Genomic DNA, 25,175 nt, shown 5'->3' with positions numbered 1-25,175 from the left:
CTTTGATTTTCCTGAGATATATATCCTATCATATACACTAGTCTGAGAAATTGTTCCCATTAGGTTTGCTTATATGTGAGTCTGTATCTAAAAAAGTCTATAAAGTGAGTCCAAATTCTTATGAATGCAACTCTAATTTGTACAGCTATGAAGTCTTCACTATGAACAAGAATTCAGGTTTGTGGGTACATGCAAAAAAGTGTATATATGTGTTACACCCACTCACCCATCTTGGTTATATTATCATCATAAGTTGTGTTGTGAAGTGGGCTTTCATTTTCTTGTCTATGAATCGTGTGGCAGTACCAAGCCTGTCGAGAGACAGACAAAAACATACCAACCAATGTCGATGTCAAGGGACACAAATAAAGGCAGTTTAACCCTTTTACATTACAAAGAAATCAAAGGAAGTCTGTGCAGTTAGCCTGAGTTTCTGGAAACGTTACTTTATATTCAAAGTTTATTGTATATACAGTGGAAACGTGAATACATTTCACCAGAACTAGCAATAGACAAACGCTTTATGTTAAAGGTGAAACAAGTTTAATGTAACTGTCTGTTCACAGTTAAATGTTGAATCATGAAGTTACAGTCAAAAAGAGCCGGACAAACGTTCAGATGATGTATTTCTATCATGTGAAGAACAGATGAATAGCTCTGTCAGCCAACAGACATCATATATGTTTGCCATCAAACATATCTGGAAAAACATTTGGATTAACCCACACATAGTGATTACCACCAGTCTAAGTAAAAAAACAAACAAGATGTTTACAAGAGTCTGAAACCATCACGCATTTATATAATGATAAGAAAACCTTCTCCCAGATGTAGAGATGTAGAATTAAAAGGTACATTATATTAATTGCTGTAAATGAAAAGCCTTCATAGCTGTGTTAAGATATTGATAGAAAATTTTTAGGATACTGTAGCAATGAGCAGTTACTGTGAGGAAAGGATGACGGTGTGCCAAGTCTCATTTGTGAACTGTTGAGGAGGGTTAACCCACACACATTTTTATCCAAGCATTATTTATCAGTACTTTAGTTAAAAAAGAAAAAGATGGAGGTTAGTGTGAAGAATCTGAAACATCAAGAATCAAACATCAAGACAAGGATGAGACTCCCCACACCAGCCCTTTTGGGGAGAGATGAAGTTACAATATACTAACTGCTATAATCTGTCAAAATAGATATTAATAAATCATCTGGAAAATAGCTATATTAATATGTCAATAGAAAGATTTTTAGGATACTGTAGCAATGAGCTGTTACTGTGAGGAAAGGTTGAGGGTGTGCCAAGTCTCATTCGTGACAACAGAGTAAATACTTGATCTTTTAAATCCATTGAATTCAGTGCTCATGGAAATGCCGTAAGCACCTATGTTGTCAAAAAGAAGCCAGTCTCCAACATGTAGCTCAGGAATCAAGTAGTTGTCAACGATTTTGTCAATGTAGTCGCAGGTCGGACCCCAGATGACTGACCTGTATCTCTTCTCACTGCTCTCCACAGCCTGCTCACATCAAAGAAATAAAAAGGGAATCATGTGATAATTTAGCTGTTTCGTGTTGTTTTAAGAACTTGCAAGGAATGATAGATGGGTTTTAAGAGTCACCAACACAAAAGTACTTTTTTCAAGAGGTAAAAGTGTAATCCTAAATGAAATAATTAAATCAATTTTGGCACAACTGGCATGTATTTAGTTATCATTAAAGGCAATATTATTAAACAAGATAACAAATGTGGTCACTCTTTACATAGAGAAATTATTTAGTCTTACTCTGTGAAGGTAGGGTGAAACTTGCCCATCTGTTAGAAGAAAATTTAGGGAGCCATACACACCGTCACTCAGGTAGTACATCATCAGTCTCTCAGGAACTTCTTTTTTTGGGAGAAACCAATAAATATTTTAAACATTGTTTTCCACGTATACATTCCAAGCATGTTTTTGTCATTTGCCACAGGTTAGTGCAATGAATGTAAGTTATGCACATAGCTATAGGTCTTTGAGATCGAATAATGACCGTCACTATGGTTTACACCTTGAACGATGCCATCTTTCTGCCTATCCCCAAGACCTATGGCAACATAGTCATGTGCCTGGTGACAGGACTTTGCCCTCTGTGTACATAAGCACCAATGTGACCAAGCCACCTCCTCTTGCATGGAATACCTCAGCCTGTTCAGAGCAACAACATATGGTGATGATCATCATTCGGTCTCATAGATCCACAATTATAACTCCTGATCTATTTCAACCTTGTTCAGACCATCAACACGGTCTGCACCTTAGATGAGTCACACCATCAGTGTCGCAAGGGACAAAGGGCCTACTATCTTAAACACCGCCAGCCACAGAGAGTACTCCTGAGCTCATGGGGGCTTGTGGTGCATCAGTGACCCTGTAGAATTGTGCAGACATGCATGATGTAGCCCAAAAGGAAGCTGCAGAGAAACCTCTCAATGCAGCCCATGAGGTAACACTACTGATGGAGTGTGTTGCCAGATCATCTGGAATTTGGAGACTAAAGCCAGCATAGGCCTGAGAAATGGTGTCAACTACCCAGTGTGCCAGACATTGCTTAGACACAGGATCATCGTGCCTGCTAACCCATAGTATTCTGAACCTGCTGGGTATTTAACACCTTGAACAGCAGAACCTTCAAAAACACATTTATCCATCCTAAGTCCAAGATTGGAAGCAGACTGTCACCTTTATTTGGGATGAGAAAATATCCAGAGTAAAACCCACTGAGCTGTTGAAGTCTAAGCGCTTGATTGGGGCTCTTTTTTAATGCGGCGGCAATAACTGTATGTTTCTGAACAGTGGGAATAGTTTTGTGACTGATAAAGGCTTTAATGCAAGCCAATTCAACAAAACCAACTTAAACTGCACAAATATACTGTATTCTAATGCAAAGAAAAAAGAAGACTCATATAATCAATTATAATGATGTGCAGCGTGTTTAGGTTGGCTCAAAGGCCAACTAAAAACATACCTCCCTCTTTTCTCATATCCTCCATGATGACCCTTTTAGCAATGACGTTGGCTGCAAGTGTGAAGGTTGATTCCGCATAGTACCGACCTGGTTCTGCAATAATCTGCACTCCACTTTCAAATGGGAAATATTCATCAAGTGCTCCATTGATTACTTTTGAAAACTAGAAAGGTAAAACACCAAATATTTCAGTATTTCATCAGATGTCCTGGACACGAGGACCAAGACCATGTCCAGCTACATCAACAGGATCTTTCTGTACCTCTTGAAGAGTCACTGGAAAGTCTTTCCCTGAGAAACCTCCACCAATGTCCAACAGACTGAACTGGAAGCCCAACAGTTTCTGGAGGAAATGTCATCATCTTACAACAGCTTTCAGTGAAACTCCAATGGACTTGTTCCAATTTCATAAAGAATAACACATCTTAAAAGTGATGTTAAATAACTATAAACCAATTCAAGCAATTTTTTTCCTTGAACACAATACATGGCATTAGCTTTACTCTTTAATTGTCCTCATTAGTTTTGAGAAAAACCCTTCTTGTTGAAAGGACTTGAAAGAATTGTTACCTTGGACTAAAGTACTCCTACTCTGTTCGAGAACACAGAGAAAAGGAAGTAACACAGAAGATGCCAGTAGTAATAAAGAGCAATTTTTATCTATAAGATGACCTAGTGTAGTTGCAAGAGTTTAATTCATTTCGATTATGTCCTCTTACATAGATTAACATTAAATACAAATATACCTTATACTACCTCCAGACCAAATTACCCACTTTCACTTGTATTTCATACATAATGGAACTCATTATGTGAGAAATTATGACTTAAAACTTGACATCACTTACCACTGTGTCAAAAATGCTTCGGGCATCAGCAATGGCTTGTCTGAAAGCCAAACTTTGACTGCATTTAGAGCCAATATGAAAACTCACGCCAACAACTTCTAGGCCCAGCTCTGCAGCACATTCCAGCAGCCTACCAGTTGTGCTGAGTCCTGCTCCAAACTTTGAGCTAAGTCTGTGGAAGGATGACGAGTCATCCACTGCAATTCGGAGTACTAGTCTGGAATGATATATTCAAAACTCCATTTCCTGTGTGTATTCAATTTATCAATTGTGACATATTACACCTTTTGCTTAGACTTGGCCATAAAAAAAACATGTAGCTTAGTATCATGAAAGAATAACCATTCTTGCAGTAAATAAAGGCGAATAGATCATCTGAATACATGTAAATAAAAAGGGTTGTCATACAATGTTTTTGGACAATTTATTTCACTTACTTGGCCTTGGGGTGACAACGGGAAACTTTTCATAATTCCTCTTCATCGTCAAAAGTCATTAAATTAACTCCCTGAGCGCAGGCATATTTAATGTGTGACTGCGGTTTTGTTGTATGTGCATAGATGATGTTTTCAGGTTTTACTCCAGGGGACAGAAACTGACTGATCTCACCCTGTTAGAGAGAGCATTTATATGCGTAAAATATTTTCGGGAACCTTGCTTGCACAGTCAAAGCCAGTTCCCAGAGCGTTCAGCGTCCTCAGGACTGTTTCTGTGCTGTTGCACTTGACAGCATAGAAAGGCTTGACTCGAGGCAAGTAGGAGAGCCACTTCAGGTGCATCTGGATCAGAGTGTCTAAATTCAGCACCTGGAAAGGTTCTTCACTGTCCTAAATTGGTAAAGCAAAGCCCACATTTGAAAACTGCATTTTAATATTAAACTTAAATCTAGAGATTCACTCACCATTGAGTCAAGCTCTTTAATTTTCTTGTCTATGAATCGTGTGGCAGTACTTTCTTTGTCTAAAATGTAAACACCACACTTATCAGGCCAAACGTCATTCATGGTTGGTCTCTTTGACATTAATTGTGCTGCAAAAGAAGAAAAACACAAACACAAATAAGTAGATTAAGTCACAGTTTACATTTAAAAAAATTGTCTTCACAGCTGCGCTCTAAGATAGAAAAAGGAAGGTATTCCATTCTTTTTACTTGAAAAAGATTAATCAAGGGGCAGTTGTTGATTAACTGGTAATTCAGAATTCAAAAATGTGCCCAGTACATTCAAATTTTCTTTTATTCATTGTTGTGAAAATGGAAAATGACAGAAGGGAGAGATTAATATTTATTCAGACATTGCACCTGCAGGGGGTACTGGCCTCTGTTCCATACTCACCCAACTGATGCTGCATTTCTGCAATGGGACAGTTTTCCTCCTGCAACACCAAGAGTTCATGACAGTAAAGAAAGAAAGAAAGAAAGTTAAATATATTTTTGGACCAAAATGCTCACTCAACTGTTTATATTTTTACAAACTAAGTGGAAATTTGTATCCATAAAAATTGTATTTATATATAGGCCTGTTAAAAGCAACAATGGATTACCAAGCAAGCACAACCAGATGGAGTTGACTTTGGTTGTAATTTTAAGCCTAATTTTATTGGCCTATAAGTACTTCTCCCTAAATACATATAGAAATCCATTTGAAAGAATAGCAAGAAGCAATGTGGCCAGGTCACTCTTGTGAAAGAGATCCTGATCTCATTGGGTTTTATCTTCAGACTGCAGATTGTGGCTTCACAGAAATCCTTCACCATTTATTATGTTCCCTTTATACATGTCATAAACTTCAAAGATGCACAGGTATGAGCGTGTATGGGCTTATGTGCATGCGTCTGTACATATTTATTTTTTTGCTCTTTGGATTTTCTGAAGAAATGCAATAAAATGTGTTTGTTTTTTCTTTATGGCTTTTTTATTGGGTATCTGTTCACTGAGTCAGTTTTACCACGTGTCTCAGGAGGGGTTATTAAAGTACTTTAAGTGGAAAAAACTACTGCTCCCCTTATCATGGCGGTGATATATAAAGAACTTTATTACTTTATTGAACTTTCTATACAAATAATGTCTGTTCACTTGGATATTGGCCCAAAGGAGATCTTCAGGGGTTCTTCAGACATACGGACTGACGTACAGGGGAGCTAACTTACACCTACCATAAATATGGAGATGAGACATGGCTAAAATTGGAGAAGTAAGCTATGTAGGTGACAAGTCAATTATTCAGATGACATAATGCTGCGTTTCTATCATCAAAGTAACTCATGTCCCTGCTCACCAATTCTGTGCGCTGCACAACACTGTAAATCGCTAACTATCGCGACTGCCTTTATGTGTGACTTAAAATCTCTGTGTTCCCTAAGACAGAAGTTGTTTTGCATTTCAGCACCAGATTAAACCAGCCAAAAGTAGAGGACAAGGAAGAAACTAACTTACACTGTCATCTCCCAGTAACCGATTTACAGAAGTTGAGTAGCAGGTTTGGTGGCTGCATCTGCTTTCACTTAAGATATAAAATTAATAAACCATTAGTGATTAGTTATTATTAAAGGTTGTGCATTAAAGATTTGAAATTACTGAGAGAAGTGGACATGAGTTGGTTGCTCTTACCCTGAAAACAGTTGGTACCTCACATTTGGAGCGATTCTCATTCGCTGGCTTGTAGAAGTAATTTACAAATGTAGAAGTCCTTTAGTGTAGAAATTCAGTGGAAACTTTCTGGGAGCCTACCAGGTTAAAAAAATGATCCCTCGACCCGTTTCCCTCCTGCCCTCAGTAGTTTTCCACTTTACCTGCCACTCACACTCCTTGCCAGATTGTTCTTCAGCTTCAATGCAATACTTTCCAGCATTATTTTCCTGCCTGATTTCCTGTTACCGACCCTGCCAGTCTTTGTTCTGCCCTCACCTGTTCCCCGGAAAACCTACCTGCTTCTTGTCTCCGACCACGCCTGCCGCTTGCCCCTCATCGGTTCCTCTGCCTTGCCGTCCGGTTCTGGACCCCTCCCCTTGACCGTTCCACCAAGAGTAAGCCCATTCCCTTCCCCAAATCCTAAACCCAGAGACTCCTTTGGGGCCACTGGTCTGAAGAAAGGGCTGTTTCCTGAAGTCCTCGATCAAATCCGAGTTTGCTACTGTGTTTGCTGTATTCTAATAAAGACTTTACCAATTGATCCTGAGCTCAAGTGTACTGCTATTGGGTCCATATCCAACACGTCACACTGCTGAGACAATTCAAGCCTTTGAGGTCATGCTAATGTGGCAGGGTGGAGAGAGGTGTATCGGTTGACGACAACGCCACCTGGGGAATTTCACCCCAGGAATTAACCGGAGAACAGGCACACGCAGATAAAGTTCTATTCCAGAGGCAGAGACAGGATTGAGGGTTATGCGCTACAATTTTATTAAATCCAATACTCAACAAAATATAACTCGGCTGTATAAAAGTTAAACAAAAGGGGTGGACAGGGCTGGGGCCCCACCGGCAGGTAAAACTCAATTAGGGGAGATAAACAAACTAAAAACACCCGTGCTACTGCAAACAAAACTACACACGATGGGTGATGAAAACGCCCTCCACCAGGGGTTGGGTCCCCGCCGTGGCCCGCAGCACCTGTCCACAAAGAAAAGAGAACAATTAAATTTCCAGCGGTAACAATTAGAAGCGACGAGCACACCCGCACGGACACCTCACACAGACAGGCAAATAAATTGTGACCAAAAAGAACACAACATCAAACAAGAAACGAACAAACAAAACCTAAAAGGAGTAAATATCAGTTGATACAATTTACACACACTGTTAAGAGTCTAAAATGAAGGCAATAGCTCCGCCTCGGCGGCCCCACTACGTCTCAGCGCCGTTCCTCCGAGCGAAGGGGAGCGGGAGAGAGAGCGCGCGAGAGAACAGGAGGGAGTCCCGAAAGCCGGACTGAGCCAAAGCAGCAGTGGGTCCAGTACGCGAGGTAGTCCGTGCCCACTGTGTTTGGTGGCGCCACCACTCCGTGAAGGGTTCCCGCTGGGGCAACGCGACCCACTGACGTCAGCCGGCAGCCAACTGCAACAAGAACAGCCCCATTAACATTTATCAACCGAGTGGGGGAAGTCAGTGACGCGCATTGCTGCGCCTTACCTGCCCAGTGCAAACTAGCGCGCGTGCCCTTACGGCAAAGCGTTCGAGGCGGGAGGAAGCACCAACCTTCTTGGCGCTGCCAGACAGCTCGCTCTGTGAAACAGATTCTGTTGGTCGAACCGCCCAGATAATCCGCAACCCCGCCGTACCGTCGAAGGGGGAAAACAACTAAACTACTTTTCTCCCCACCCACCAATTAAGGCACTACCTCCATATGGCACCTGTTCGGAGGGCAGGCCACGCCCTGCCACACTAAGTTAAGAAAAGAACAAAATGAAGAATTCATGTGAGGGAGATCAGTTATTGGGCCTCAATAGCATCTACTCTGAATTGCTGTTCATGTTGTTCTGCAGGTTTCTGAGTGTTTTTCTGTACCCACTTTGAATGCAAAAGTTTGAATAAAACTCACAACAGTAACTTAGACTTTGACCCTCTGAACATCTTTATTTGATTAGATATGGGATCTCAAGCTGACCACTGATCCTCCAGGACATTTTTGAGATGTCCAAATCCTGATCAAATCTCCTGAAAGTGGTTACAAATCCTATGCACTTTTTTTTATCACCTTGGAGAATTTCTGAGAACTTTGAAAGTGACTCCTGTTTCGATTAAAGTTATGGCGGAGGTGAGATTGATGATTTTGGTTCCCATTAGATGGACTAAAACTTCCTAAAATCTGACCGTAAACGCATCCTCTATTGCAACAAGTAAGTCGCCTTACTTGACACCATTCTCACTTCTCAGGTTGATGTTTGTAAGTGTCCAGTTCCCGCTTCCTCTTGTGCGTCTGTTTCTCAGGGCAACACAAAGCTGAATGTTGCGGATAAAGCAGCTGCTTGCCCTCCTTCCCCCTCTCTTAGCTCTCCCTACACATACCATTCCTAACCCTTCCATTCCTCTTTCCCCTCCTGCCCCTCTTTTTAATCTCTCCTCTGTCTTCTCCTTCTGATGGAAAACTTTGGGTTGTTCTCATAATGTCTGGTATGACCCTCATACCAATCCTTGTCTGCCATGTGCATTTTCCCTTATTTTGCTAAGATGACCCATGGGTTGAACCATCCGCCAAAAGAAGGATGGTGTTTGGTACTACAAAATTGGTTCACAAAACCATTTTCAGTATTTACCAAAACAAATGTAAACCTTCTGCAAATACACCTCCACACAGACCTTTTCAACATGTCATGATGAATTTCATTTAGCTAACTCCCAGTGAAGGGAAGAGGTCCTGCCTGGCAATTGCTGACATGTTTTCTAAATGGTTTGGAGCTTTTCCCTACCAACCGTGCCTCCTCTCATCTTTTTAACTGCTTTATCTTCTTTCGGAGTCATGGGGAGAATACATGATGGGCGAAGGTAGGAGTCTATGTGAGAATTTGTGGGTTCGGTGCCTTGCTCAAGAGTACCTTGGCAGTGCTCTGAAAGTGTTCGGGCACGTTCCCCTACTAGCAGAACACTGTCCATGTTTTGTCTGCACTGGGGCTTGAACTGGGAACCCTCTGCTTCTCAGCCCAGCTGCCAACAGACTGAGCTACCACCGCCATCACAAAATATGCCACCTCTTCAAAAGGGGCAAATGATTTTCCAACAGAACTCATTCCCAGATGGAGAATTCCATAAAAGCAATATCTTTGGATATTGGCAGGCACTTTGGAAATGAGACAGCTGTGAGAAAGAGCAGAGAAAGACTTGCAGTCAGGAGGGGGAGTTGAGAAAATGCAAAACTTAAATCAAAACTTCTCAAATGTTGTAACATCCCTAGTCTCACCTGGACCACAGCCACTGTAAGCAGGTCTCACACACACACACACACACACACACACACACACACACACACACACACACACACACACTCACTCACTCACTCACTCACACACACATATTAAGCAGAAGACAACGATATCGAATGGAGGACACCGCAGGTACCTCCTATCAGCCTTCTGTAGACACAGACTATATGGTTTTTCATTACTACTGCTGTTTTAAATCAATAAAATGTGATGCACCTGCACACTGAATTATCAGTTTATTTCTCTCACTCTTCCACAATAACCTCATAAATTCCCTTTTACTGAGGACTCTGACACCGATGATGAATGCTGTTGTCATGTCAGGATTTTATCTTTTCTTACACAATTATTGTAAGCAGAAAACCTGACATGCACAATTTGATTTCATGATGTGTTCCAAGTACTTCATCATCATTTAGTGTAGCAGTTTAGCATAGAAGATATTGAGGCCCAAGACCCTTGATGGCTTGAACTTTCCCAGCAGGTTTTTTACTATAAAGCTCTGGTATGCTGCCAGAAAGTTTCCACAGAACAACAAGAATCACTGATACCCTTTTAATAATTACATAATATGGGGAGCTGAATCGTATCAGCGCCAGTGAGTTTTACAGTGAGTCAAGCACCTGCATGCTCATTTGTGTTAAACCATAATGTCTTCATCATTTCTACATCACATAATCAGCATGGAGGTCCACACATTGCTCTATTGGCTTCAGGTGGGGGTTAGAGGCCATCTTCTTCTCTCAATTACAAGAAGGTCTTAGGACGTCAAGGTCCTGTAGAAGATCTGAAGATTACAGCAATTTCACTTATCTCCCATTAAGGCCACTTTGAAATGCATAAACTTCTAACCCTTCTTAATTGTGCTGGATTTTATTGAGCCAGTTAGCGATGGCCCAGTCTGGTGTGAGAGATGAGAATAACTGTTCCCTATAGACAGAGCAGAAGAGGAACCGTATCACCCTAACTCAGAGGTTAAGATGTTTTTCAAGAAAGAAGATATTGCCTGCTTTACTGTGCTGTTTTATGCATTGTGAGGCGTTATGACACCTCTGTAAGTATAAATAAAGTTCCTTTTTGTCTAATCAGAATGATGTTACAAGCGATCCATAGCACCAATACTTCCTGTTAAAACATCACCGAAAGCAGTAAACTTTGATATGGCTGTTAACCATTAATGTGTAGCAAATCCAAGGCAGATATTGTGGACGTATCAGATAAGCTGTTACTGTTTTCTTGGGAATTACTGTTGCGATGTTAACACACCCATTAAACAGAATCTGGTATTTTTCTTGAGAAAACCATACCCTCTTCATTCTGTACTATAAAAGGAAACTCCACACGTTTGCTGATCACAAGCATTTACTGCATTCTCCACGCCAACGACCAGACCTGAGCATTAGCGGTGCGTCATTTTAATAAATGTTTTAATGAACGTCCTTATTTCCTACAGATTAAGAGATCATTGCTAAACGTAATTAACGAAGGTTTAATTTTTGGAAATATTTATGTGAAATATTACCTAATGCAAAACCTTTTTGGAACAACGAGTAAATCAAAATAGCTACATATGATTTGTGATGATAAAAATGAAATCTGAGGTCAAGTCTTGTTGGCACTCACTTGTCTTCTCTTTGACTTTCTTTTGTACTTTAGGAGCCCAAACCAAGAACAAGATGAAGAAAACTGCTGCCAGTGCTTGTGAGGTAAGTGGTCAGATACCTGGACTTGTTTTGCTGATTTAATATGAGTTTTATAGACTAAGAGGTACTAAAATACTATGAGTCTGTTTAATCTCTGACACATTTTCAGTTCACTAAATTCTTCTTTTACAGAACCACATCAAAATGAAATCCACTGCTGTATTTATTTTATTTCAACAGAAGAAGAATATAAAGCACAACATTAAAGCACATATACATTGATTTTTTGATTGAGCTGCCAGAACATGGCTGTTGCTTTGTGTTGATTCAAATTCTGAGATTTTCCTTCATTTTTTCCAGAATGTCAATCATCATTCTGACTCCCTATGTCCTGGGGAACAGAATTGTGTTTCTGAAAGGAAAAAAAGAATTCAGAAGTCATTTTCAAGGCTGGGTTTAGACTGTACTGAGGTAAGAATGCATGACAGATATTTAACATTTATAAGCCCCAGAAGCAATGATTCGCCAGCAGATAAAGTACATCAAGTGAAATGAGTGAAAACATGACAAATATTACTCTGAAACACACTCATGTGTTTCAAACATTAATATACTTAATAGTACTAAGTTCGTTTAGCAAAGAAGTTCTAAATTTAAATTTTTGTTGGTTTGACACTTTTCATCCTCGTTTCTCCTTCGATGGGTTTGTCAACATCGACCGGCCGTCGCTCATATGGGTTTCCCAACCAGGACTCTGTCCCTCACATCGCTCTGTTGGGCTCGGGTGGAGGAGAGAGGGCACTCGTGGCAATGTTGGGCTCCATCCAGCAACTGGTGAAAGAGGGTCTGTTCGACACACTGCTCTACATTGGAGGAATCTCTGGGTCGACATGGTAACAGTACTCATGCTTATGAGTGGTTGATAAGAGATGCAAGTCAAAGCACAGAAACCGGAGGGTTAGAAGAACTATCTGTCAAAGAAAATAGTTGAGACATTGTCTGATGGACTGGTTCATTAAAAAGAACAAACTAGAATGATTTTCATAGAATTGTGATACTCTAGATGTCAATTCTGTAATAAATCTATCCCAAAAAGTTCTCTTCTCAACACTATTTCTATTTTAACTCTATGTCTTTTATTGCACTCTAAAAGGGCCATGGCCTCCCTCTACAGCGGAGAAGATCTTCGGACTGGTGTGGACCAAATAATTGCTACAATGCAGGGTCCTGGAGTCCCACTGGACAAGATTGTGGCCTGGCTGGATGACAGGACAGAGGAAACGACATTTTCTCTTACTGACATCTGGGCTGTATTAATCTCCACTCAAATAATGAAACAGGTGCCACCACAACATGCAAAAACATACAGTTTCCCCTGTGTTTGTGTGTGTGTGTGTGTGTGTGTGTGTGCGTAAATTTAGTTTTTTAAATGAAACACCATCAAACAGAGTATAATGCAGTTCCTCACAATGTAATGTTTTGCATCTCTCCAGCTGGATCTTCGACATCTTTCAGGGGATGCCAACAGAAGTGCCACCAACCCGTATCCCATTTACTCCACTGTAGAGAGGGAATGTACATCAGACAAGCCTGAAAACGGTACCATCACATGCACTTCCCTGGTATCTGTGGCACACAGAGGAGGGTGTACTACCTCTGATGTGTCAGGGTAGGGCCAGATTTTACTGGTAGATGGATTAAATATACGCTCACATTATTAAATAGGTGAAGTCACATTTATTACATGCTCAAGACCATAATCTGTCAATTGCTGACCCAGTCCTTTCGGTCAAGTGATTCACTGAGTCTCTAACTTTCAGGGCACTGGTTTGAAATAAGTCCCCATGAGTCTGGTTTGACTGACATGGACTGGTTCATTAAAACGGCTCATCTGGGGAGCAGGTTCTGTGCTGGAAAGCTGGTTGAGGAGAAGCCAGAGATGGACGTGCTCAAACTTCAAGGTGACTGTTTGCAAATTGTTGAAGTAAAAGGAATCATTGTCACGCCCAGATTAAAAACTCTTGTTTGTCAGATTGAAATGTCCATTTAAATGTCTGTTTTACTTTAACATGAGGAAAAACCCTAAAAATCAGAGTGAGCACTGGACAAATGCTGGACTGGGATTTGTTTAGACAGCGAACAGTGAAATAAAGTTTCAGATGAAACTCTTGTAAAATTAAAGTAGGCAGTGACTGCTTGGTCCACTGACATTTTTTGATATATAGCACAAGACATCAACCTTTTTAAGAAAACCTGCAAAGTCAGCAAGAAGAACACAGTGAAACGCTGCAGGAGTTCAACACGGGCACTTATTTATTCGCCTGAATCACGCTTTTCATCATTCATGTGGCTCACGGCAGGTATTTGTGGCAGCGCATTGGCGGACGGGCAGACAATCATCCATCACTTGCTCCGTCTCAGAGGTAGTTTGATGTTTTCATATTAAATGCTGCAAGGATACAGCTCCTGTTGAGGTTACATTCTGCTTTTGTGTGTGTGCACATTTTGCAGGGGCTGAATTTGGAGACATTCCTACTCAAGCCCACCTTATTTATGTGGCCATTGATCACATTTTAAACCTGATCAAACGCACCACTACGGATCCTGAGCTTCTGGCTATCCTGGAGAAACTTCAGGAAAAGCTAAAAGGTGATGAAGATGCACCCAGTAAAGTGAAGCTGGACGCGTTTATATAGTCACATCAACCCCTTAGATTCCCTTTAGCTGGGATACCTTTAAATTGATGCTCTTCTTTTTTGCAGAAATCATAGAATCTGGTCACATTAATCTGCTGAAAACAAGTTCTTTGGAGGAGGGAAAAACTGTCTGCCAGGAAAACAACACACTGCTGATCGAAGAGCTGGAGCTTTGTTGTGAAAATTTGCAGTCTGTAAATCACAGCAAATGTTACCTTTGTAAGATTTACATCCTAACTGCTCAAACAGAGATCAAACCTGCCAAAGTAATTTATCCTTTTTCTGCACCTGCTTCCCTTTTAGTGTGGAAGCTTTTGAAGTTACTCCCACCTCTACTTAAAAAATGGGAATGGGGAAATACCAACAACTTCCTCTACTGTTCACATGGTGAGACGGAGCTTTTTTTTTTAATATGTTGTTTTTTTAAATTTTTTAAATACCAACTTAATTGACAAAAACAAAGCAAAAAACTAACAAATTCCAATGTTACCAAAATCCAAAACACACTTTAAGTAGAGATGGCAGAAATTCACCTTGATCATGATTGTGACAGTAGCAGCAGCCTCAAAGTCTATACGAGCCACAGCTTTTAAGGTTTTTATACGGACATACATTAACGGTTTCGTTTCTGACAAGAGCCACTTAATTAAACCTTCAACAGTAACATATGAGTTTCATGGTTAGGTTGATTTTTAATATTTAATGTGAGTTTTTATGTGTTGGCTTTGCACAGCTGGAAAGATTTCATAAAGTAAATCAGAAAAAAGGGATTAATTGATTGAAGTGAAATTGGTGCAATTCCATTTTTAATAAGCCTACACCTGACATGTGAGCTGGGCTTCATCTAAAACCTTAAAATCCTAAAAGCATCTATATGGAAATGTTTCACTCATGAAAATGTTGTACAGGAATTTACCAGAAAGCCAAAGATAAAGAAAATAAAGTACAAACACATGTTTGTTTTCTCTTTTTGACAGATGCCAACATTCCATCTCCCCTCTGTTCCAAAGAGATCTTCTACCTGATCGATGCTGGGCTGTGGATGAACGTACCCTACCCTCCATTTCTTGGAGCGAAAAGAGACATTGACCTCATCATAGCACCAGACTTCAGTGCTGGAGAAGTATTTGAGGTGCAGTTAAATGCATTCAAACAGCAGTTGTCTGATCAAAAACATCTCCGTTAGCTCAGTCATTTGTACAGCAGCTCTCTTTTTCCTGATACCGATCAGTCCTTCCAATAATCCGGAAACACAATCAGGTTTTCCCTGTGCTCCCCGAGGTGAAATCGAACTTCATTCATCTCCTACAAACATCATGTTCACCTCACGGTTGTTGTTTTTTTTTGTTTCTGCTTTCCAGACCCTGACTCTTGCAAAGAAATATGCACTGGACAAAGGGAAGCCTTTTCCAAAGATAGATGACCAAATCAAGAAGGAGAAAGACTGGCCCAAAGATTGTTACGTGTTTGAGGGGAAGGAGAAGGAGCCAACCATCGTTTACATGCCGCTCTTCAACAGAGCCAACTGCAGAGGTTTGTTTCCCTTCCCTCCATGACAGTCCTGTTTTGCTGCCGTGGGCCTGATTCCCTGAACAGTTTTCCCTTTGAATTTGTCCTTTATTGTCCTATATTTCTGATTGCCGTGTGTCCAGGCTTCAAAACAATGAGATTTTAATCTCCATATTCAGAAAACTAAGCAGTTTTTGACTGTTTCCTATAGATGCAAAAGAATTGCAGGCAAAGATGAAGAAGTTCTGCACCTTGCAATTTCCCTACAACAACGACATGATGAACGAGTTGTTGGACATCGCGAGGGACAACATCAAGAGGAACAAGACGATCCTGGTGCAAGAGATGGAAAAGGCCATTCAGCGCAGAAGCCGCCGCAGCTCCACACATATCAGAGTAGAAATGTCACTCGTGGCAAACGTGTTTCTAAAAGTGATGGATGCAACTGTGATTTAATCCTCACACATTTCTTTATCTTTTCTTTTTGGTGCTCAAAATCATGTCTGTTTGGAATTAATCACAATTTCCTCTTTAATTATCATTATACTCAAGAATAGATGCTGATGCTGTCAGGTGGAGTTTAAAGATCAATAAAATCTATTAAATCTGTTCCAGAATCACCTCTTCTTTGTTATTGAGGCATATGTGGATATATGACCATAAAACATGAACTCCCCTTCCCATAGTGTTCCACTTCCTATGCTTGTGTGCCCGTCGTTCAGTGGTGGACTGGGTCAGCTGGCTCTGTGGTACCGCAGCTCCACGCACAACAAACGGCACTCACTTTGCTTTCTGAACAGCCTTTCCTCGCCGCCTGCATCACATGACCCTACCTCCAACTTTTTACATAGGCGCAGATGCAAAAAGACAAATTAAGTCCAATTAAAGGGTGCATGAGCATCAGAGTTTTGGGAGATCTGACTTATCATTGATTACCAGAAACTTGAGGTTGGTAGATTTAATATACATTATTTAGCACATTTCCACGGGAACGCCATGGGCTGGTACCCAGAGGAGCTGTAAATTAGACATAAACAACAGCAGCTTATGGTTGTTTAGTTTGGATGAATACATAAAATTAATAGAGATCATAAAAAGAATAAATAAATAATTGCTTAATATCAGTCAGAGTGCTGCAACCTTGTCACTCTAATGACGACTCGTCAGTTCTGGGCTCTATGTTTGTGTCTGTGACTCAGCATCCCACTTCTTTCCACTGTTCCTCTTCCTGTTCCGCTCCGCCATCACTACAGCTGCCACGACCGTCACCATGACAGTCACTGTGATCACAAGCACCGTGACTGTTTCCGCCAAGCAGAGCTGGCTGTCAACCCACGACAGCGATGACCCGGCCAGCTGCGGCGGGTCCCGACAGGTCACGTTGCGATAGTCGTCGACGTGGAGGTGGCGGACGTAGAGGATCTTGCTGAAGACGCGGTGAAGTTCGCAGTCACAGTTCCAGGGGTTGGCTGGTGGAGCATGTGGAGAGGTAGAACTGTGACTGTGTACAGGATGCCTTGTTGGTTTCACACCCGAGAAAACTACATTTATTTTGAAAAGCTGGAGACAATTGAACAGCAAACTTTTATTTAAGCTATGAGGAAATTGTGGAATAACTATTGTTAGCTAAAACAACATTATATGCTGTTCCTTTATGTTACAGTTTTAGATTAGCACTAAGCGTTGAAACAGCTCGAGACTTTCTTTAGCGAGAGCATAGTTGATTTTTGGAAACCTGACAGCGTGATGTGTGTGGCCGTTGTATGAAGGCTGAGGAATGTCTTGAACTTGAGATGATGCAGGTTGTTTCCCTCCAGAGCGAGGATAGCAAGGCTGTAGAGAGGCGCTAGAGCCTCGCCGTCTATCCAGGAGATGTTGTTGTTACTCAAGTTTAGCACCTGCCCAGATGGACAGAACATCAGAGGGATGGAGGGACAGAAGCACTGTAAATATACGTATAGCTGTCTTTCCGTCACATACCTCTAAGCCAGGCAACAGATCCAGACTCCCCTGCTGCACCACAGACAGTCTGTTGTTGTGTAGGTAAAGCTGTCTGAGCCGAGAGAGGCCTCTGAATACGCCAGAGCCAACCCACAAGAGCTGGTTCCAGCTGAGGTCCAGCTTCTCTATGCTGTCCAGATGCTCCAGACTGGGAAGAAGACAGAGGAAGGAGAAACGGAAATGTAATCACTAGAACTATTACTACTAATACTGCTGCTATTACTACTACTACTACTACTACTACTACTACTGCTACTACTGCTGCTACTATTGCTACTACTACTGCTGCTACTGCTATTACTACTACTACTACTGCTACTACTACTGCTATTACTACTACTACTACTGTTATTACTACTGCTATTACTACTACTACTACTGCTACTACTGCTGCTACTGCTTCTGCTACTGCTGCTGCTGGCGCCCAGAGCGGTCGCCTTGGCGTCTCGCTGCGTTCTTGTTTGTCTATTTTTGTTTGTTAATTGTGTGTCTGCCTGCTCTTACACCCGTGAAGAGCTATTAAACATCAGGACTCTCACCCCCACGGACTTACTTCCAGACCTGGTTCACTTTTTGGTCCAAAAGGTGAGACGGCGGAGGAGAGGAAGACGGGCCGGTGCCCTGGCGAGATTACGCAGGAGAGGCTCGCGCACGGCGCTGCCTGGGATATTTCTGTCCAACGCCAACTCACTTTGTAACAAAATGGACGATCTGAAGTTGCTGATGCGGATTAAAGATTTCTCCACCTCGTGTGTTCTCTGCTTCACTGAAACCTGGTTCAGGAAAGAGACACCGGACAGCGCGCTCCTCCTCGAGGGATTCCAGCTGTTCCGTGCCGACCGCGACCTGGCGAGAGAGCAGGCGGTGGAGTCTGCTTCTACATCAACAGCGACTGGTGCACTGATGTGACTGTGATCTCCCAGCACTGTTCTCCTGCTGTGGAATACCTCTTCATCAACTGCAGACCCTTCTATTCTCCGCGTGAGTTCGCTTCATTCATTCTGGCCACTGTTTACATCTCGCCAGACGCGGACGCGCGCGAGGCTCAGCGCACGCTCGCGGACTGTATTCAACAAGTGGAGCGGACCCATCCCGACGCTCTGGTTATCGTGCTTGGTGACTTTAATCAGAGCAACCTGAGATACGAGCTCCCCAGGTACAAACAGTTTATCAAATGCCCCACCAGAGCAGAGAACACGCTGGATCACTGCTACACCACAGTGAAGGACGCGTATCGGGCCGTCCCCCGTGCTGCGCTAGGACTGTCTGATCACGTGATGGTCCACCTGATCCCCACATACAGACAGAAACTGAAACTAACAAAGCCAGCCGTGAGCACCACGAAGAGATGGACCAGTGAGGCTGTGGAGGAGCTGCGCACGTGCTTGGACACAACTGACTGGGACATGTTTAAAGGGGCCACACATGATCTGGATGAGTACACGGACACTGTGACCTCATATATCCACTTTTGTGAGGAGTGCATTCTACCAATGCGCACTAGGGTGAGTTATTCCAATGACAAGCCCTGGTTCACACCGAGACTCAGACAGATCAGGAAAGAAAAGGAAGCAGCGCTGAAAAGTGGAGACAGAGACTGCTACAGAGAGGCCAAATACCGGTTTAGCAAGGAACTGAGGAGAGCTAAATCTGTGTATTCGGAGAAACTTCAGCAGCAGTTTACTGCTAACGACTCTGCTTCTGTGTGGAGAGGCCTGAGGCAGATCACCGACTACAGGCCTCAGGCTTCAAAGGGTCAGGACGACAAAGCCCTTTGTCAGAGTCTGTCCCTCCACTATGCCCGCTTTGACACCTCGTCAGCCATGCCCAACACCTCCCCTCCCCCCAGTGTCACTGCCCCCATGGACCTCACTCCATCAAAGGCAGTCCCCTCCTCCTCCCCCCCTCCACTCACCATCACTCACCATCAGTCCCCCCCCCCCCATCACTTACCACCAGTTCCCCCCTCCTCCCCCCCTTCATTCACCATCAGTGAACAGGATGTCGCAGGCAGTTCGCCAGGTTGAACCCGCGCAAGGCCCCTGGCCCGGACGGCGTGTCTCCTTCCACCCTGAGGCACTGCGCAGAGGAGCTGACTCCTGTCTTCACAGACATCTTCAACTCCTCCCTGGAGTCGTGCCAGGTGCCAGCCTGCCTCAAAACTTCAATCATCGTCTCTGTCCCCAAGAAGCCACGGATCACCGGGCTTAACGACTACAGACCTGTGGCGCTCACCTCTGTAGTCATGAAGTCCTTACAGCGCCTGATCCTGCCACACCTCAAGTTTATCACCACCCCCCTCCTGGATCCACTGCAGTTCGCCTACAGAGCTAACAGATCTGTGGACGACGCGGTCAACCTGGCCCTTCATTCCACCCTGCAGCACCTGGACTCCCCGGGAACCTACGTGAGGATCCTGTTCGTGGACTTCGGCTCTGCATTCAACACTATCCGCCCCGCTCTGCTACAGGACAAGCTGTCCCAGCTTAGTGTGCCTGACTCCCTCTGCAGGTGGATCACTCACTTCCTGACGGATCGGAGGCAGTATGTGCGGCTGGGGAAGACTGTCTCGGACTCTGTCACCATCAGCACTGGATCACCCCAGGGCTGTGTACTTTCCCCCCTGCTCTTCTCCCTGTACACAAACTGCTGCATCTCAAGCCACCAGTCTATCAAACTGATCAAGTTTGCGGATGACACCACCCTCATCGGGCTCATCTCCAATGGCGACGAGCCTGCCTACAGGAGGGAGGTGGCTCGACTGGTGTCCTGGTGCGGACACAACAACCTGCAGCTGAACGCTCAGAAAACAGTGGAGATGATTGTGGACTTCAGGAAAGTCACAGCCCCTTTGCCCCCCTTGCCCTCATGGACTCCCCCATCACCATTGTGAACTCCTTCCGCTTCCTGGGCACCACCATCACCCGGGACCTTAAGTGGGAGCCACTCACCTCCTCCATCACCGTGTGGTTTGCTGGCGCCACCGTCAGGGACAGACTGAGGCTGCAGCGCGTCGTGCGCGCTGCCGAGAAGGTGATCGGCTGCAGGCTTCCATCCATCCAGGACCTGTATATCTCCAGGACCCGGAGGTGTGCAGGTCGAATCACGGCCGACCCTTCCCACCCTGGTCACGGACTGTTTTCCCCCCTCCCCTCAGGCAGGAGACTACGGTCCATTCGGACCAAAACCTCCCGCTACACGAACAGCTTCTTCCCCTCTGCCATCAGGCTGCTGAACACCAAGTGACTTATCACTGAAGCAGCATGTACAGCAGCCAGTTGGACTCATGAACAATACACTACTTTTGCATTGACCTGCACTGTGGACTTCTAACCTTAACTGCTGCTCTTGCACATTATAGGAATACACACTACCTATTCCTTACTATTTATATATATATATGTCTTATCTTATTTATCTTATTCTAGTGTTTATTGTCTTCTCTATGTTGAATGTTGCAGCGTCACACCGAGACAAATTCCTAGCTTGTGTAATACTGTGTACTACATGAACAATGGCAATAAATAAATCTGATTCTGTTTCTGATTCTGATTCTGATGTGGAGGTGGCGGACGTAGAGGATCTTGCTGAAGACGCGGTGAAGTTCGCAGTCACAGTTCCAGGGGTTGGCTGGTGGAGCATGGGGAGAGGTAGAACTGTGACTGTGTACAGGATGCTTTGTTGGTTTCACACCTGAGAAAACTACATTTATTTTGAAATGCTGAAGACAATTGAACAGCAAACTTTTATTTAAGCTATGAGGAAATTGTGGAATCACTATTCCACCATGATGTTACCATTATCGTGTGTATGGTGTAGTGTTTAGCTAAAAAAAACATTATATGCTGTTCCTTTATGTTACAGTTTTAGATTAGCACTAAGCGTTGAAACAGCTCGAGACTCTTTAGCGAGAGCATAGTTGATTTTTGGAAACCTGACAGCGTGATGTGTGTGGCCGATGTATGAAGGCTGAGGAATGTCTTGAACTTGAGATGATGCAGGTTGTTTCCCTCCAGAGCGAGGATAGCAAGGCTGTAGAGAGGCGCTAGAGCCTCGCCGTCTATCCAGGAGATGTTGTTGTTACTCAAGTTTAGCACCTGCCCAGATGGACAGAACATCAAAGGGATGGAGGGACAGAAGCACTGTAAATATACGTATAGCTGTCTTTCCGTCACATACCTCTAAGCCAGGCAACAGATCCAGACTCCCCTGCTGCACCACAGACAGTCTGTTGTTGTGTAGGTAAAGCTGTCTGAGCCGAGAGAGGCCTGTGAATACGCCAGAGCCAACCCACAAGAGCTGGTTCCAGCTGAGGTCCAGCTTCTCTATGCTGTCCAGATGCTCCAGACTGGGAAGAAGACAGAGGAAGGAGAAACGGGAATGTAATCACGAGTACTATTACTACTAATACTGCTGCTATTACTACTACTACTACTACTGCTACTACTGCTGCCCCTGCTGCTACTACTACTGCTACCACTGCTGCTACTACTTCTGCTACTGCTGCTACTGCTGCTACTATTACTACTACTACTACTGCTGCTATTACTGCTACTACTGCTGCTACTACTGCTGCTACTGCTACTACTGCTACCACTGCTGCTACTACTGCTGCTACTGCTGCTACTACTACTGCTGATACTGCTGCTACTATTACTACTACTACTGCTGCTGCTATTACTACTACTACTACTGCTACTACTGCTGCTCCTACTTCTGCTACTGCTGCTGCTACTACTGCTACCACTGCCACTACTACTACTACTGCTGCTGCTGCTGCTCCTACTACTTCTGCTACTGCTACTGTGGTGGTGCAACCCGGAGCATATTCACGTCAAGGAGCGCGTGTGCAGTCCCGACATGGAACTTATTGCTATCGGACTCCGTCCATACTATTTGCCACGGGAGTTTACTAATGTCATCGCCATCACGGTTTATATTCCTCCGACCGGTAAAGCGAACACGGCCTGTGATGTTATTCACTCTGTCACGGCTGACCTGCAGACTAAACATCCCGGAGCCTTTTTCCTCATCACAGGTGACTTCAGTCATGCCTCCCTTAAGCCCACTCTCCCTACATTCCATCAGTATGTCCAGTGCAGCACGAGAGACAGGAAGACTTTGGATTTACTGTATGCTAATGTCACCAGTGCATACACCTCCACTGCACTCCCTCCACTAGGCAAGTCTGATCATAATCTCGTGCTGCTCTCCCCATCATACACACCTGTAGTTCAACAGCAATGTGAACCACATGGTGAGGACCTGGATGGACTGACAGACTGTGTTTCTGACTACATCAAGTTCTGCACTGAGAACTCCGTCCCCACCAAGAAGGTACGCTGTTACCCAAACAACAAACCATGGGTGACAAGTGACCTGAAGGCCCTTTTGAACAAGAAGAAGAGGGCCTTCACTGCTGGGGACCCGGCTGAGCTCAGGAGTGTACAGAAGGAACTGAAACGCAGACTGAAGGAGAGCAAGGATGCCTATAGGAAGAAGCTGGAGGAGAGACTGGAGAGGAACCAGACCAGGGATGTTTGGAGTGGGATGAGAACAATCACTGGCTTCCAGAAGAAAGGAATACGCTCAGCTGATGGGAACGTGGACCAAGCTAATGAGTTGAACCAGTTTTTCAACAGGTTTGATTCTAGCTCCCCCTCCCCCAGCGGTCCCAATATTCCTCTGGATAACAATGGGTCCCCTTCACACCTCCCAGAGCCCCTAACACCTCTGCCAACTTCTTCCCCCTCCCCCTGCTGACACCCCACATAAATTCCAACATGTCACCCATCCCCCCGACAGGACTATCCTTCACGTCTGGCCAGGTGAGGAGAGAGCTGGAGAGGCTCAACCAGAGGAAGGCTGCTGGACCGGACGGCATCAGCCCACGAGTGCTGAAGAACTGCTCCAGGCAGCTGTGTGGAATACTGCAGCACCTGTTCAACCAGAGCCTTCATCTTCAGAGGATCCCAGTGCTTTGGAAGACATCCTGCCTGGTCCCGGTGCCGAAGAAGACCCATCCAATAGCACTGACCTCCCACATTATGAAGGTCATGGAGCGGCTGGTGCTGTCACACCTCAGACCTCTGGTGAGCCCCTTTCAGGACCCTCTGCAGTTTGCCTATGAGCCCAAGGTGGGGGTTGATGACGCAGTGATATACTTGCTACAGAGGGCTTACTCCTCCTTGGACAGACTAAACACCACAGTGCGGGTCATGTTCTTCGACTTCTCTTCTGCCTTCAACACCATCCAGCCAAGACTGCTGAGGGCTAAGTTGGAGAACATGCAGATGGATGCTCCCCTTGTTTCTTGGATCGAGGACTACCTGACAGGTCGACCACAGTTTGTGAGACTGCGGAGCTGAGTGTCCGACCCCCTGATGAGCAACACAGGAGCTCCTCAAGGAACTGTGCTCTCCCCATTTTTGTTCACCACCTACACAGCTGACTTCCAGTACCACTCTGAGACATGTCACCTCCAGAAGTACTCGGATGACACAGTCATAGTCGGGTGTGTGGAGAATGGACAAGAGGATGAATACAGGGACCTTGTGGAGAGTTTTGTTAGGTGGAGCAGGGAGAACCTTCTGCAGCTCAATGTGACCAAGACGAAGGAGATGGTGGTGGATTTCAGAAAAAGCAAGTCCCCTCCCTCCCCAGTCTGCATTAGTAGGAAAGATGTGGAAATAGTCTCATCTTACAGGTTCCTGGGTGTTCAGCTGGACAATAAACTGAAGTGGTCCACAAACACCGATGCTGTCTACAAGAAGGCCATGAGCAGACTCTATTTCCTCAGGAGACTCAGGTCCTTCAGTGTTTGCAGCAGGATGCTCCACATGTTCTATCAGTCTGTCATGGCTAGCACCATCTTCTTTGCTGTGGTGTGCTGGGGTGCAGGCATTAAAGCAAAGGATGCCAACAGACTTAACAAACTCATCAAAAAGGCAGGGTCTGTTGTTGGCTGTAGACTTGATAACTTAGACGAGGTGGTGAGGGACAAGATGGTGCTGAAACTGCGGACAATCATGGACAGTCCCTCCCACCCCCTCCATAACACAGTGGACAAACTGAGGAGCAGCTTCAGCAACAGACTCCTGCAGCCTCGCTGCTCCAAGGAACGGGACAGGAAGTCATTCCTGCCGTCTGCCATCAAACTGTATAACTCATCCTAACCCAGCCAATAACAATAACTGTGTAATGTTTATGTTGTAATTTTATTTCTATTTTGTTCTATATTTATGTATATATGCTTATAATGCTTATAACATGTATATATTATATTATGTATATATTATATATATGCTTATAAGGTTCTAATCTTATCTGTATTTATTTATTCTGTTTCTATACTTTGTATAGGTTGCTACTACAATTCAATTTCCCCACGGGGATGAATAAAGTACATCTTAATCTTAATCTTAAACGGGAGAGAAGAAACTTTCAGCAGGACCAGGCTCACATTAAAAGGACCATCGTGCAGACTTTGATTTTCCTGAGATATATATCGTATCATATACACTAGTCTGAGAAATTGTTCCCATTAGGTTTGCTTATATGTGAG

The 25,175-nt window shown here is 43.9% G+C and overlaps 2 protein-coding genes and 1 pseudogene across 2 annotated transcripts; 1 reads left to right on the top strand and 2 right to left on the bottom strand.

The window, feature by feature from the left end:
- Nucleotides 1–526: 526 nt before the first annotated feature.
- LOC115249800 (ornithine decarboxylase-like) lies at nt 527–6,710 on the bottom strand (annotated as a pseudogene).
- Nucleotides 6,711–11,071: 4,361 nt separating this feature from the next.
- Nucleotides 11,072–16,450, top strand: LOC101073653 (cytosolic phospholipase A2 gamma-like). The gene is made up of 14 exons (XM_029835962.1): nt 11,072–11,167; nt 11,419–11,468; nt 11,766–11,876; nt 12,156–12,298; nt 12,559–12,745; nt 12,899–13,004; nt 13,226–13,366; nt 13,766–13,828; nt 13,917–14,054; nt 14,168–14,320; nt 14,405–14,488; nt 15,079–15,233; nt 15,463–15,634; nt 15,822–16,450. Exons 2-14 carry the CDS (start codon nt 11,439–11,441, stop codon nt 16,064–16,066), a joined length of 1,728 nt encoding a protein of 575 aa, XP_029691822.1. The 5' UTR covers nt 11,072–11,167; nt 11,419–11,438; the 3' UTR covers nt 16,067–16,450.
- A 336-nt stretch (nt 16,451–16,786) lies between these two features.
- LOC105419254 (leucine-rich repeat-containing protein 15) lies at nt 16,787–22,867 on the bottom strand. Its single transcript, XM_029836623.1, has 6 exons — nt 22,839–22,867; nt 21,791–21,959; nt 21,551–21,708; nt 17,591–17,759; nt 17,346–17,508; nt 16,787–17,079 (listed from the first exon to the last, which is right to left on the bottom strand). The coding sequence occupies exons 1-6, from the start codon at nt 22,865–22,867 to the stop codon at nt 16,787–16,789; spliced, it is 981 nt and encodes a 326-aa protein (XP_029692483.1).
- Between the last annotated feature and the right edge of the window lie 2,308 nt (nt 22,868–25,175).

Source organism: Takifugu rubripes, chromosome 5 (assembly GCF_901000725.2).
Source record: "Takifugu rubripes chromosome 5, fTakRub1.2, whole genome shotgun sequence".
NCBI classification, from domain to species: domain Eukaryota; kingdom Metazoa; phylum Chordata; class Actinopteri; order Tetraodontiformes; family Tetraodontidae; genus Takifugu; species Takifugu rubripes.
This window is presented reverse-complemented; position numbering and strand designations above follow the sequence as displayed.

What these genes read in the sequence shown, in the direction of transcription:
- LOC105419254 (XM_029836623.1), bottom strand. Translation starts at nt 22,867, where the DNA reads ATGTGGTTCACATTGCTGTTGAACTACAG. An exon ending in ATCTGTTGCCTGGCTTAGAG is followed by an intron (nt 17,509 to 17,590) that starts GTATGTGACGGA and finishes CCATCTGGGCAG; the next exon opens with GTGCTAAACTTGAGTAACAA. An exon ending in CACACACATCACGCTGTCAG is followed by an intron (nt 17,080 to 17,345) that starts GTTTCCAAAAAT and finishes ATGCTCCACCAG; the next exon opens with CCAACCCCTGGAACTGTGAC.
- LOC101073653 (XM_029835962.1), top strand. Translation starts at nt 11,439, where the DNA reads ATGAAGAAAACTGCTGCCAGTGCTTGTGAG. An exon ending in CTGCTGCCAGTGCTTGTGAG is followed by an intron (nt 11,469 to 11,765) that starts GTAAGTGGTCAG and finishes CATTTTTTCCAG; the next exon opens with AATGTCAATCATCATTCTGA. An exon ending in TGGGTTTAGACTGTACTGAG is followed by an intron (nt 11,877 to 12,155) that starts GTAAGAATGCAT and finishes TTTCCCAACCAG; the next exon opens with GACTCTGTCCCTCACATCGC.